The 14,622-nt window shown below is 42.5% G+C and overlaps 1 protein-coding gene across 5 annotated transcripts in view; it reads left to right on the top strand.

The window, feature by feature from the left end:
• LOC122779597 (ephrin type-B receptor 4a-like) overlaps nucleotides 1-14,622 on the top strand; it is a 41,294-nt gene that overhangs the window by 18,547 nt on the left and 8,125 nt on the right. For all 5 annotated transcript variants that reach the window (XM_044042091.1, XM_044042092.1, XM_044042093.1 and 2 more), the window contains 8 exons: nucleotides 2,234-2,304; nucleotides 4,821-5,102; nucleotides 6,320-6,710; nucleotides 10,330-10,482; nucleotides 12,029-12,364; nucleotides 12,452-12,576; nucleotides 13,334-13,499; nucleotides 13,780-13,879. In XM_044042091.1, the coding sequence (XP_043898026.1) occupies nucleotides 2,234-2,304; nucleotides 4,821-5,102; nucleotides 6,320-6,710; nucleotides 10,330-10,482; nucleotides 12,029-12,364; nucleotides 12,452-12,576; nucleotides 13,334-13,499; nucleotides 13,780-13,879 (1,624 nt within the window). The remainder of the gene's footprint in view (nucleotides 1-2,233; nucleotides 2,305-4,820; nucleotides 5,103-6,319; nucleotides 6,711-10,329; nucleotides 10,483-12,028; nucleotides 12,365-12,451; nucleotides 12,577-13,333; nucleotides 13,500-13,779; nucleotides 13,880-14,622) is intronic.

Here is a 14,622-nt window from a genome sequence, read left to right on the forward strand (position 1 = left end):
TCCGTAGCTTTGGTCCATTTTCTCGTTTTTAAGTCAAAAATAACAAATGATAGCCTGCACAAAAACTGAAACGTATTGAATAACACTCACATACATCAGTCTACATCTAAACTGAACCCCCCTTTTTAGTGAAGTCCATCCATGAGCACCTAACCTAACGATTCATCGTTCAATTCCGTCTTTCTCAGGCATAACAAGTCAGATTCTGCCTCATCTTTCAGGTGTTTTCCTTCTTCTTCTGCCTCCCTGTGTGTTTCACTTGGATGTGAGCTATGAAGTAGTAAATATGCCTCTCATTTCCACCGGATCACAGAGATTAGTAACTGTAGGCGTCGCAGTTATTTCTGTAAAATACTACGTGTTGATGGTGAGCAGTGTTGTGCAGAGTGCATTCACGGAGCACGTGAAGCCTCTGACAGCCTTCACGTCTCTTCACTCTCCTAAACAACCCCCGCTCACTTTTCATTTTGTTGAACAGACAATAACGACAACGTGGATGCTGTTATTAGGAGTACAAAGCAGCGGTGTAAGTCTGGGTTTCTCATTCAAATGAATGGGTCGTTATCAGGCTGTTGCAGTGCTTGCCGGTGACCATTTGAATCAGTTGTTTGGAAGCGGGGGAAACGTCTGAAACCCTGCTGTACAGTTTATTGTCTGAAAGTTGTTTTTCCTGCTTGAAAGGCTGCAACCAGACGAACTGATCAAGCAATTCGACTTTGGTTTCAATCAATTCATGGGCGAACCAAAACAGTTTCACCACTTTTGTGCTAATGATGGAAAGCATCTCCACATGAGACGTTTGAGTTTACGCTCGGCACAATTTACAGTTCAATTTTCTTCACTCCGATAACTGTGTTTTATCTCCGCGAACATAAACCAGTATTAATGGAACTCGACAAAATGGCAGAAGCCTTTATTAAACCAGTAGAAGAAGAAGAACTCTCATTAAAGAAGAGCTACAGGTCTGTCAAATCTCACATTTGGGCCGAGTGCAGATGGAATCACTGAATCTGTGTTTAACATCAAACAAAGATGAATTCAGAGCACATGTTGAACTAAGTCGATGTTGTAAACCACGCATCTTAAACGGCGGTTTGGTTTGTCCACGATTGAGAGTGGAGCATTTTCCAGATCTTTATTTTTCTATTTTTTTATAAATGTAACGATACTGTGCAGAGTCTTCTGGTTACAGTTAAATAACGGTAGGCAGCAACAAAAGGGCCCTGAATTGTATAAAGAGTAAATGGACTTCAGATGCTGTACTGTTCTTTATGTGAGGCGTTTTCACTAACATTAATAGTGTGTCATGGAGAAAATAGAAACCGGTTGAAACTGCAGTTGAAGTCAAATTAAATCATAAAAGAAATCTGGGGAATGCATTATTGTGTTTGTGTGTGTGTGTGTGTGTGTTGTGTTCTCGTGGGGTTACGGGTGGCTGACTATACCGTTGAACCTCATATCACAATCTTCATTCAACAAAACATCTTAATAACCTCTCACTGAAAACCTCCCATTTCCTTCAGCATCCACTCTCCTTGATCGCGGCGCACGGAAGAGAGCCATGCATTAAATCCCATTTATTGGTAAAACCAAACTGTCTGACCCTTGAGATGAGCTTCTGTGGAGGGAACATGTTTGGCTGTTAAAGTCAGTCCCAGACAGAAAACCTCATATCATCAATATAAAAGTATGAACTAGTGGGGGGGGGATGATGTCCTCACGAATAAAGAGGTCCACTCAGCCAAGCCAGGCTGTGCTTCACATTACACACACTTCAGGTCCGGGATGTTATTGGGATAGTGAGTCGTTGCAGGGCTGCTCAGATTGTTGGTGAGCGGGCACTCTCCTCCTCAAAAAGATTACAAAAAAATCAATTCAGTTGTTATCACACATCGTGACTGGTAGGGTTTAAATCTTTTATATACAGTGTGTGTGTCTGTGTGCGCGCTTCACGTCTGTGTCTATGCAAGTCTGCCTGATCTTCGTGCGCCCCCGCGTTGCCTCTCCTCTCCCTGGATAGCAGCAGACTCTTTTCCTGCAGGTTTAGTGTGACCGCAGCCATCAAGTGTCTGTGGGGATAACGGGGACATGAGGGGAGTGAAAACAAACAAACAAAGGAGAGGAAAGACAATTTTCCGTCTTCTGATTCCAGTATAAGCAAGTGCTGTGTGTGTTGTGTTTCTCTGAATCTGTCCTCCGACTGATATTATACTACTTGTCTTTGTTTCTGTAGAGGTCCTGATGAACACTAAGACAGAGACGTCAGATCTGAAGTGGACCATCTATTCACGTACCAAACCTGAGGTATGTAACCCCAGCTTCACTGTTATCTGTATTCCTAACACAGGCCTTGTGGTGACTGGGGATTTTTGGCTTCCAGCTGTTCCTTTGTTACTTTGGCTATAAAAGAGTTCCTTATAAGGCCGCTAACTGACAGAATAAAGCAAGCACCAGAGTGAATGTTGGATTCAAAGTATATTGGAAGCAGATGCTTTGATATATCCCATCAACCTTCGAGCTGCCTGCAGTTTTGAATGCAGCCAAGAAAAAAAGAGACATATTTGTAATATGATCAACTGAGAAGTGGTTGCGAGGGTATATTTGCCAATAGCGTCAGCGACCAACGCTGCTCAACTCGCTGATGTCTCAGCAGGAAAATGGTTGCAGTGGTACTGGCAGGGAGAGTCCTCAAGCTGGTTGGAAACGAAAATTGAAATGTTGATGAAGCAAAACAAAGCATCGTTATCATTTGTCACAGTTTACCACGAATGATAAACTTCAAATAATCTGTGCTCCACTAAAAGCTTCAAGTCTTATAAAAAGCACTGTTGTGGAAGTGAAACGCTGGAGTGCTTTTACTTTGAAACAAGTACAGAAAGTGTTGTGACATCTGACACATGCAGACATTGAAAGTGTGGTGAAAAGATGATTTTCACTGACTGTTTTACACAAGAAAATAGACGGGAGCTTGTCATACACAAGTGAGCCACAGTGTAACTGCTGTATTCTGTTTATGTTGGAGCTTAAATGAAAAGCATAATGTTCCGTGGCTCAGATGCACTGCTCGCGTATCCAGTGTCCGAACACTAAATTAAAACTGTTGCACAGAAAATGTCATGGAGACAGACCCAGGCGTCAGAATTCCACATTTTAAAGAATTACCATAATTATTTGGTTTTTAGGCCTGGGGGATTATTTGTAATAGCTTCATAGTAAATGTTTGTTGCTTCTCAGTTTCAAAAATAACTATCCACCAAATGTAGCTAATAATCATTTTGAACCTCCAGTGTTATCCACTTTTATTGCGTCGACTATTTTAATGAAATCATAAATATCATTTCACGGCCTTGTGATCGCGCGCATCCAACTGTGGTGGCAGAATCAAGTCCTGTGTGAACAGCGATAACACAAGATTAACCCTGCTATGTGTATTAGCACATGTTGAATACATACATATATATATATATATATATATATATATATATATATATATATACATATAGTTAAAGGATCACGTTTGTTGTTGTGTGTCTTTTCACAAGTATCTTCCTCCAGATTCAGATTGTTGGTGCATCTTCATCCCTACAAAACATTCCCAAAGTATTCATTTCTGGGAATAAAAGGGGAAATTCAAGCATCAACTGCTTCAAACACGGCTCACAGTGCTCTGCTGCTCTGTAATTCATTCAGACCAGTATTCTGCCTCACTCACCACATCATCTTCAAATGGGATTTTAAAGATTTACATATTTACGTAACGGAATTTCTGAGCCTCAAGTTCAGCGATTCTGCTAAATTCTGCCCCAAATATGTTAATTTCCTGCTCGTGTGGAAGCACAGTGGTGGTGTGCATGTTTGCTGTGGACTCAGAAGTCAAACATGAAAGCGTTTTACACTTCCCAACAAATGTAGATTTCTGTAGAGATGTTTCAGTTCCTGCATATTTGTGATCTCTGCTCTGTTTTTTTCTTGGCTTTTTAATTTGGGAACGTGTGATTGAGCGGTGAACGCCGTGTCTGTCTTGGAGGCCGTGAGCGGCAATGTGCTCCGTTTGACAAGTGAGACTTGGACTCCCACTCGCTGAGCAGTGGCTCAGTGGGAGGAATGATTTAACAACCTGGATTCAAATTTGGTCTGGATCAAAATCTACCGCCTCTATTCCACAGGGTACTGACAGGTGCTTTTACAGCACAGGGTAAACCGAGGATTGCAACATCGCTATGACGAGTAGGACATTCATTGTGATGTCTTGTAGAAAGTGAAAGGATTTATACGACAATTAAAAGCACCCCGGACTTTTGCTCCTTTAAAATAAGCTGTGGGGGCATTTTGAGGGGAAATGCCCTGTATTTTCTATCTATTAAAGGTATAATATGTAACACTTATATACAACACACTTATGTTGTTTATTTGGGTTAAGGGATAAATGTAGGCCAGGGGTCTGCAACCTTTTAGTATTAAAACAGGCATTTTTAAGTTGCATGTATGAAATCTAAAATGTAGAAAAGAAGAAAACAGTTTTTTACCTCTTTGAAATCAATGAACACATGTATCGTAGGATGTGACGCATAGTTCAGTGGACGGAATATTAAACCACTTTTGAAATAAATCATGAAAGAATGAAAGAAAGTAAATAAACTACAGGGAGCCCCTGCAGAGCCGCAGGTTGTAGACCCCCGGTCTACACAAAGTCTTCTGTTATTGTTTTGACGTGTATCGATGCCTAACTATTACTATACTAATGTATAGATTTCTAGATGAATCTACAGATTTCATTCAACCTGTGACCTGACTTCACTTTGTCCTCGTCTTTCTCTCAGTGGGAGGAAGTCAGTGGCTTAGACGACGAGAACAACAGTGTGAGGACCTATCAGATCTGCCAGACCGACAGTTCTTCCAGCCACTGGCTCCGCAGCGACTTCATCCAGCGGCGAGGAGCGTCTCAGGTTTACGTGGAGCTGCGCTTCACCATGATGGAGTGTTCTTCCAGAAGCACCCACCACCGCAGCTGTAAGGAGACCTTTAACCTCTACTACTTCCAGGCTGACTCTAACGACGCCACGGCCACCTACCCACCGTGGATGGAGAACCCGTACACCAAGGTACATGCAGCCACAGCCTCATTATTATAGTCTTGTTTCTCTGTTTGTGTTAACAGTTATTGTTGTCATATAATATTTCTATTGACATTTATCCACATTAGAGTTGTAATCCACCTGTAATCCAATAATTTGATTTATGTATTGTAAAAATTTGAGCTTAAATATGCAACTATAATGTTAAACACGATAACACAGGAGAATGGAATAGAGAAACAACACCGTCAATGTTTATATCGATCTGGAAGTGTTGCTTTTCACAGAGAAATGATGACTCTGTTTATGGCACAAGGGAGCTGCATTACTGCGTTCTTTTCTATCCAAAAAAGACAGAGCAAACAGGAGCAGCTAAGGACACAAAGTTGTCTGTTGCCCCTTTAATGTGAGGCGTTACACTGCGTTAGTACGACAAATAAATTATCTGTAAATTCCTTTTTCTGATGATTTCTAACTAATGAATGACCTCAATTCAAGGTAATCCCACTGATGGCATTTAGATTATATTGGATGATATATTGTTAAACCTATGTTATGTGTAGTGGACGTGGCATTAATAACAAAGTGCTACATATATATATATCAGGAAAGAAAGTCTATTGAAGCGCATTTCCAAATTATACCCCGAGGCATTTTACCTTTCAATCTATTTTAGTACGGTGTCAAAATCTGTTTGCAGAAACCGTAATTTATTTTAATAGTCGTCATTTTGTGACATATATTTTATATCAAATTGACATTATTGTCTCCAGGGATTAAGGGCTGTCTCTACAACTGTTCAGCAGCCTTCATGTTGTTTAGCTGATGAAACATCATGGTTGTCAGCAAAGCCCTGCAATCCTCTGATATCAGAGCATCCTTCAACGCACTGCTTAAGAAAATCATTCAAAAAAATAGTCCCCACACCTCAACGTCGTTACCACTTAATAATTTAACTCTGACAGAAAAATAAAAGGGATGAAATGTGCGGCGTGATGAATTTCCTTTCTCCCGAGCCAGTTCCATGTCCCCGCGAGTTAACATTCAAAGCTCACTGTGACAAATGGGAAACAATGGATGCCAGGAAGGTAGTAAATCAATCTGAAATCACAGTGGTACAAATGTTTAATAATGTAAAGCAAATGTGATGTTTAGTTAGTGAAACACGTGAAACCACTTGTTTCCAGTGTGTCCAGTAATATAAAGGCCTTACATAAGATCTTTTCTCCTGCTTCCTGTTGTAGGTGGACACAGTGGCTGCAGACTTTCTCCTGAGGAAGGGTGGGGAGCGGAAATTTAATGTGAAGACCTTAAGGCTGGGCCCTCTGTCGATGAGGGGCTTCTACTTGGCCTTTCAGGCTCAGGGTGCCTGCATGGCCTTGCTATCCGTCAGGGTGTTCTTCAAAAAGTGTCCTCCCCTGGTCAGTGCTCTGTCCTCGTTCCCCGAGACAATACCCCGTACTTTAGTGCAAGAGGCGCAGGGTGTGTGTGTGGACCGTGCGGCCCAGCAGGGTCCCCGACCTCGCCCCCCAAAGCTCTTTTGTGGGGAGGACGGCCAGTGGGTGGGTCAGCCAACAACCTCCTGTGCCTGCCTGCTGGGATATGAACCTGCTGAGGGACACACGCGATGCACAGGTAAGACAGAGGCAAAGTTCCCAATGGTCGTAATGCTCATTTAATCCTGGGTTGAAATGTTTTTTTTCCCACACAGTTTAATCAGCAATCGCTGACTGTGATTCTGCAGATTTCTACGTCTGCTCTCTTTTTGCCAAAAATGCCGCGTTTCCGACACAGCGCTACGACATGCATTCATCTTCTGGAGCTCTGAACGTCACGTGACGTGATGATTGCGCACGCTGCCGCGGTAGCAGGAAAAGACTGGGCCAAAATGAACCGTGCCAGTTTCACACCATCAGAGTCCACTGTGCACTTGAAACCCACAGAGCCCAAGCAATACATCACAGAAGCAGACAGACTGAATATATCTGGCTCTTCTAATGCCCCGCGGTGCTTTCCACGTGTATGGAAACAGCCGGAGAGGACGTTTATTACAGAACTGCAATAACTAAACATCATCAACCTCCTGATAAACTTTCCGTCATCCTACTCCAGAGAACGCTTATGTGTTGCAATATAAATGTATTACAGTTAGTTTTTGATCACTTCACGAGCGTTATTTTAATTATTTTAGTTGCAGCATCTGAGAATTTTAAGGTGGACCAAAAATGGAGTTTCCTTTTCCCAAAACACCACAGCTCAGAGCAACCACTGGCAATGGAAATGGCGTTAACTGCCTATTTTAGGGGATTTGCCCGGGTTTAAAATTCCTGGGTAAACCCACTAATTTTAGCGTTAAAGGGGCTTTATACTCCTGTCTCACTTGTTAAAAAAACTTGTTTAAGCCCCAATTTAATATGGATTTTCCCTCCCGAGTCAAACCACGCTGTCGTTCATGCAGGTTTTTCCCCGTCAGCTTTTGTCGGAATGAATTTCTTTGTCTGCTTTATTTTCAGCAGTCATTTCCATTTGCAACACCTTGCAAACGGTCAACATTTTATTTTTGTCATTTGGATTAAGTGAAGGAGATTGATTGACAGGGACAAAAAGTAAAATGTCAAAATACTGCGTTCCTTGGTGGTGGTGTTGGAATTTCTTTCTTGTTTTGTTTGACAATTCAAGCATGGGTTAAAAAAAGAAGACGTACCAGGTGACACCGGTCACGTGCAGTGGATTGAAATGCCGTGAAATGTGTTCACCTGGGTTCAAAAAGCCCCAGGTTTACAAACACGCCCCGCACACTCAACAAGAACACAATGGTTAGATGAGGGCGGGTTTGGTCGAGTTCGGGTCGAGGCGTTGAAGAGGAAACGAGAGGCCGAGGATTTAATGAGGGTGGAGAACAGCGCGGGGTCAGGTGGAGCGGCACTTATGTCAGGAAGGAAGAGCGAGGGCAGAGGGTCACTGCTGCGACCACTCATGGTTCAGCTGAGATAGAAGAAGAAGCACACGGGGTGAAGGTAGTGTAGCGGTGGGGGTGTGGGGTGGGGGCGGTTGCTCAGGGTAAAGATCATATCGCTTTGAAAACATCAAAGCAAAAAAGACACACAAAAAAAAAGAAGGAAGAGAGAGGCTGATTCTCTCGGGGGCTGAGCAGCACCTCCGACTAATGAGTCCAATTAACAAGCCTCGCACATCAACATCCCACACACGCTCACACAAGCACACACACACACACACACACACACACACACACACACACAATTGGTCACGTCTCCATGACTTCAGAGGGCATTGCGTTGACTTGCATTCATTTACTGGAGGTTTACTCAACCTGGACATAGCTGACACTTCCCTACCCAACACCTTAGATCATGTCTTCACAGTAAAATTGAATTACTTACATTATGGGACACACACACACACACACACACACACACAAGAGTTACTGCATGTGCAGCTCTGTTTCTGTGTTTCTGTGTCTGAGTGTTGTATTCAGTTTCATCTCAGTGGGAGGTATGAGATTGTTTCACAATCAAATAATAATCATTTGCAACATTTTGCTTCTGGTGACGTGAGGTTGGTATTTCCTGCTTTCAGTGAGCGAGGAGAGCTTTAAATTGGGTGGGGCGGGATAAACACGCCAGACCATAAAGGGAGATTACATTTATACCAAGACTGAACAGTTAATTTGCTTTGTAGGTCGGTCATTTCATCAAATGAAATCGACATCTAGGTTTGAAATGCAGTTAATTCAGCTGTAATGTTGTTGTCTCCTGTAGACAATACACACATTGTCTGTATCGAACTCAACCCTCTAATGCAAAATGTATGAATGCTGTCAGGTTGATTCAGTGTCCAACATAAACTTGATTAGTATATATAAACCACTAAAAGTCGGCTTTCTCCACTGCTGCATGAGAGGGGTACATTTCCACACGCGTGTCCATATGTTTGACATTACATCATCACATATTTTAATAATTGACCTATTAGTTTAAGGGGTTTTTGTACCCCGTCAAAAGACAAATTCTCCCATTTTCCAGCTTGAAAATGAAACAAAAAGAGAAGAATGTTTTTGGTTTGGTGAACAAGAGAGCAACTAATCACTTAATTGGGATAATAATCAACAGATTAATGATAAACCTTTATTTTTATATATACAGTAATATGCAAAATCACAGGTTGGTGACATTTTTAAATGTGTGATATCCCTGTTTTAGCATTTTAACCCCGTAAACTATAGCTATAGCTTTGCTGCGTTGGGTGCAGAACTTTGTTAACATGTTGCGACGTTCCTCTCGCTCAGCAGCTGGAGGTGCTTCTCGGCTCGTAAACACCGCAAGGTGTTCACAGCTCATTATACGTAACAATGTGGGACTAGTGTCGACGAGTGTCATTTGGTTTGCGTAACATGTCCGCGTGTGGAAGCCGAGGCCAGAAAGTGTCCACATGAGCACAACAAGTGACTATTGACATTATCAGCCATTATTCTGTGAAAGGGGAAAAAGTGAAAATCCTCACAGCTGGTACCAGAGATTGTCTGTCATTTATGCATTTAAAAAAAATGTGCATTGATTATTTGTCAGTCAACATTACAGACTCGGTTCACTGGGGCAAATATTTAGATGAATGAGCAAAGGGAGTTCTTTATCCTTGTATTCAGTGTCAGGCAACATACTCGGGGAAATAAATGACACATCACTCCTTATGAAAAAGAAATACGACTTCAAATTGCAATCTCGTAACGCAGCATTACTTTGATCAGTAATTGTAATATTGTATATATAACACGTTACTGCTCAGTACTGCAGGTAAAAATCCACTAATTATTAGCATGCGCGTGTTTATTCAACAAACAGACAATAACTGTCAGATTCATTACTGGTGTCTTCAGTTTAGAGCCCTTTTATTTATTTATTTTTTTTACAAGACTCCGTCTGTCAGTCTCCAACCATCTGGCTCACAAGTACCCCGGAAAAAAACATCGATATATATATATATATATATATATATATACAATACTGTGCATAAGTCTTAGAGCTTTGTTGTTTTTATGTCTGTCAAATTCTGTCATCGTGAAGTGACCAAGTGTAAATGTAGGTCACCCTTTAACCTGTAGAAGAATAATGCTAATGCTAATGCTAATACAACACAGTGACTTTTGCACAGTAATGTGTATTTATGTTTGCACATTTTAGTCTGCGGGTGTGAAAATCTTGGGCTAACAGGCCGTTGTTTTGTTCCCCTGCTTCAGCGTGTCCCGTGGGTCAGTTCAAGTCGGGCTCAGAGGGACAGTGCACGGCGTGTCCCAGATTCAGCCACGCCCCCGCCACAGGGCTGTCCGTGTGTGCATGTCAATCTGGATACCTGCGTGCAGAATCTGACACTCCCAACACCCCCTGCACAAGTGAGTATGCATACAATCATGAATGCACATGCAAATGTGGAGGCGCCAAACGACACAAGCGTCCACTTGTTTATTCTCACCTTCCGTTGCACTTCTTCACTTTGTTTTTTTGTTGTTTTTTTTTACAATCTCTGGTGCTGTTTCTCTTTTCCTTTTCCTCTGGTGTCGCTTGGTCCGGCCTCTTTTATGTGCTTTGTTTCCTTTCTCACAGTGCTGGCCATTGAGATGCGTGTCTTTTGTGACAGGTTGTTAGGGGGCAGGAGGTTTGTCTGCAGAGTAAAGTAGTCATTGATGGTCTCAAGTGACACCTCCATGCCGATTCAGGAATTTTAATTCAGCCACTAGTTAAAGCCTTTGAATGGGAGGGACTTTCAAATTAGGTGCATTCTCTTGCACTGGTCTTAAAGGGGAGTGAAACAATGTGAAACTCTGACATGTTCTCTCCGTTAATGTCTAAGCCAACTTCTATTTACATTCACCAATTGTATTATTCCTGATAACTTTAATTACAAAGGCTTTATCTTAATTATGAATCACTTAATCAGGCCATTTCTATTTTGTGTTCTGTTTTTGGACCGACGTTGCCTAGTGCAGATTTGCACATCACTTATGTTTTCAATTTGTATGCAAAAACTGTAAATCACACCGGTCCTTCCCCTGAAAACAAGCGTGTTACTTTAACCGCGTGTAACCGCTTTCGGGATTTTAATGAAGTGGATCCTCGTTGTTAAGTCATGAAAAAAAAAAACTACTCACAAATGTGAAATTCAGGTTTCACGTGCACCTACATTGTGTGTGTGTGTGTGTGATGTTGCCCCACTTTAGAGCAGCTATTAGCACTTACGTTACCTGCAGGCTCACTGACGAATCTGTCTCTGTGGCAGCAACAGAAACTCATTTACAGTGGCTGAGTGCTATTGCTATTCAGTTATGCTTGGCTTCAGGCAATGGCTGTCTTTCTTTTGAGACAGTGATCATTATCATCCCGTTTCAGACAAGTATAATTGCATCAGTTCAGTTCTGCAACACATATGCTCCTGTTGTATTCCAAAGCCGCTGCAGGAGCTTGATCTGTTTTGTGACCATGTTATAAAATGTCTCTGAGACGGATTATCATGTTTTCAACATATATGGAAGGAGGCAAACGGCAGTAAAATGACACCAGTGAGATTCAAATGGGATTTAATATGTGAAGTGTGTACACTGTGATTCCATCATGAGGACTGGGAAATGAAACATGGTGACACTTTTGACAGTGTAATGTGACAGTACTCGGAGGATGACTTTCTCAAGGCATTTACAAGAAACTGAAATGTTACCGTGTTTTAATGACTCTGCTGAATCAGGTCTGCATGAATTCAAGTGTTGGAATTAACTTCTGAAGCTCTTCTTAGGCACTTCAACCTGGTGTTGCCTCCGCCTGTCTTGGCATGAAACAAAATAGAGATTTTTAAGCCTTTACGTGAGCTTTAAGGGCAGTTTGCGGGTTCATTCCCAAAGACAGAGAAAACATTTCTTAGTTTCCTGTTGTGTTTTCTCTCCGTAGAACCTCCGTCGGCCCCGCGCACCATCAGTTCCCAAATCAATGACACCACTCTGGTCTTGGAGTGGAACGAGCCCCTGGACAACGGCGGCAGAACCGACCTGAGCTACACTGTCAAGTGCTCCGTGTGCGGCTCAGCCAAGGGGCCGTGCCCGCCGTGCGGAGACAGTGTCAGCTACCGGCCGGCACAGCAGGGCCTTCTGGGTCGCCGGGTGGAGGTGTGGGGCCTCCTGCCTCACACCACCTACACCTTCACTGTCCAGGCGCTCAACGGTGTGTCCCAACTCAGCGGCAAGGAGCCTGGCAGTGACAGTGTCAACATCACCTCAAGCCATGATGGTGAGAGACGGAGAGGAAAAGGTGGAGACCTATAAATAGTCCTAGTCATGTGAAGTGGTGTTTATGGTTCTTTTGCCGTGTGTGCAGTGCCGTCGCTGGTGTCCGTGATCCGAAAGAGTGACTCGACAGAGAGCAGTCTGACTCTGCACTGGTCAGTCCCAGCTCAGCAGCCCTACACCATCCTGCAGTATCAGCTGCGCTACTGTGAGAAGGTGAGAGCTCTTCAGATTTCATTTTCCTTTCAGCCGTACTGTGACTCACAGTGCAGATGTAGTAAACAGAGGATGGCAGCAATTCATCTAAATTTACTGCCAAGTGAACTGAAACCAAATGATCATGGAACCTGTAACCAACTAACTAAACACACTTCAAATACTTGACAGTGTTCATGAAATGTTGCAGCATTAGTTGTTGCTCACAAGAGGATTATATCTCAAACACCAAAATATTAACTAACATGGTTTTGATTAAGATGAATCATTTTATTTTAATTGTATATAAAACATTTTATTATTATTTTAGGTCAGATTAAATCACATGTTTTACATATAGACTATATATATATATATGTATATAGACATTTTTAAACTAGTGTTTCTTAATCTTTTCATGTGGGCACCTGCTACAGTATGTAAAGACTAAACATAAGCACGAGTAAATTTGTGCATAATACAACATTTCTGACTATTTCTTACTGCAATTACACTACATTTTAATAGATATATGTTTGACAAATGGATCACAACTAGATTTTTATATTGGATTATCGATTGGTAATATATCTTAAATTAAAGGCTGGATAAAACTCAGCAAAAAAAAAAGTCTCCTGCAGTTCAAGTGTGGCTCCCGGCCCAGTCACAGCCACTAAAAGCCATTTAAGTGCCTTTTTTTTTTTTTGTATCACTCTTTCTGTGATCTCTGTCCTTGTTTTGTGTTTTTTGACTCTCACCTAACGCCATCTTCATTCAGGAGCGACGCAGTGAGGATCAGTGCCACTACAGGGAGAGTAACAGAAACCAGGCTGTGCTGACAGATCTCCGTAGGGCCACTCAGTATGAAGTGCAGGTCCGGGTTCGCACCGTGGCTGGTTACGGCAGCTTCAGTCCTGCAGCTGTCTTTCGCACCCTGCCTGACGGTGAGAAAAGAAAGTGCACATCAGACTGTCGTCTTCTTCTTTCATTTCTTTCCTTCCTATGTTCTTCTCAGGCCTTGTACATCCTCTCATTATGAATGTATTACCCTTGTCCTTGTAATGAGTTAGTGACCTTGTATCCAGCCACTTTAATATTCTATTATAAATTCCTGTCATGTTCTTTCCATCCCTCTCATACTTTTCTTAACTACTAGTATAAACCTCCTGTCAAGATTTCTGTCATTCCTTTACTGTAACCCTCTGTCTTTCTGTTCTGTTTCAGGATACGACTCAGCCTCCCAGTTCTTGGTCCCTGGGGTCCTGATCGGAGTCGGGATGCTGCTGCTGGTCCTTTTCGTCTTTGTGGCTGCTTACTGCATACGGTGAGAACAAGGGAAAGAGGGTAAAAGAACAAGAATTGGACAGAATAACAGGACATGGGAAACAAAAAGTGGGGGAAATGGAAAACCAATAACAAGTATGACCCCAATTTTACAACTGTGCACCACTTTGTTCTCCTGTTTAAACAAATTGTATCTTATCAACAGTGGGTTCGCACTCTGTCACCCACACCTTTGTGTTTTTCTCTGTGAGACAGTTCAGACGCAAAGCAGTGCTCATGACGGCTTCTGCTGGCACAGCGGAAAGTTATCCTGCTCATTAGAACATTTTCCTTAGGCTTCATTGTTTGAGTAAATACTGTTGGATGCCATCAGTGAGAGAAAGTCTGTGTCTGTGTCTGTGTGTGTGTGTGTGCGATGGAGAAACCATGCGTGTGTGTGTGTGTGTGTGTGTGAGAGCAAGAGAGAGAGAGATTGAGAGAAATGGCGATAGAGGTTGAGGGCAGGGAGAGACAGGATGCAGGCGTCCCAACCCTGTTTCCACAGGACAGGAGAACAATAGCTGTGACCTTGTGACTTATACACGTACAGTTACTTACACACAGACCAGTGGCTGAGGCCCAGATCTGCCACTAACACAGGGTGGTGCGTTACTGCTATTTCAGGCTTATGAGGTGGGAGAGAGAGAGAGAGAGAGAGAAATGGAGGAAGGCAGGGATCCAGGAGCTACGTGGTCGCTTCAGTCTTGCGGGGATGAGTTTTTGCCAGCAGATTTATAACGGCGC

The sequence above is a fragment of the Solea senegalensis genome, linkage group LG13 (genome assembly GCF_019176455.1).
Source record: "Solea senegalensis isolate Sse05_10M linkage group LG13, IFAPA_SoseM_1, whole genome shotgun sequence".
NCBI classification, from domain to species: domain Eukaryota; kingdom Metazoa; phylum Chordata; class Actinopteri; order Pleuronectiformes; family Soleidae; genus Solea; species Solea senegalensis.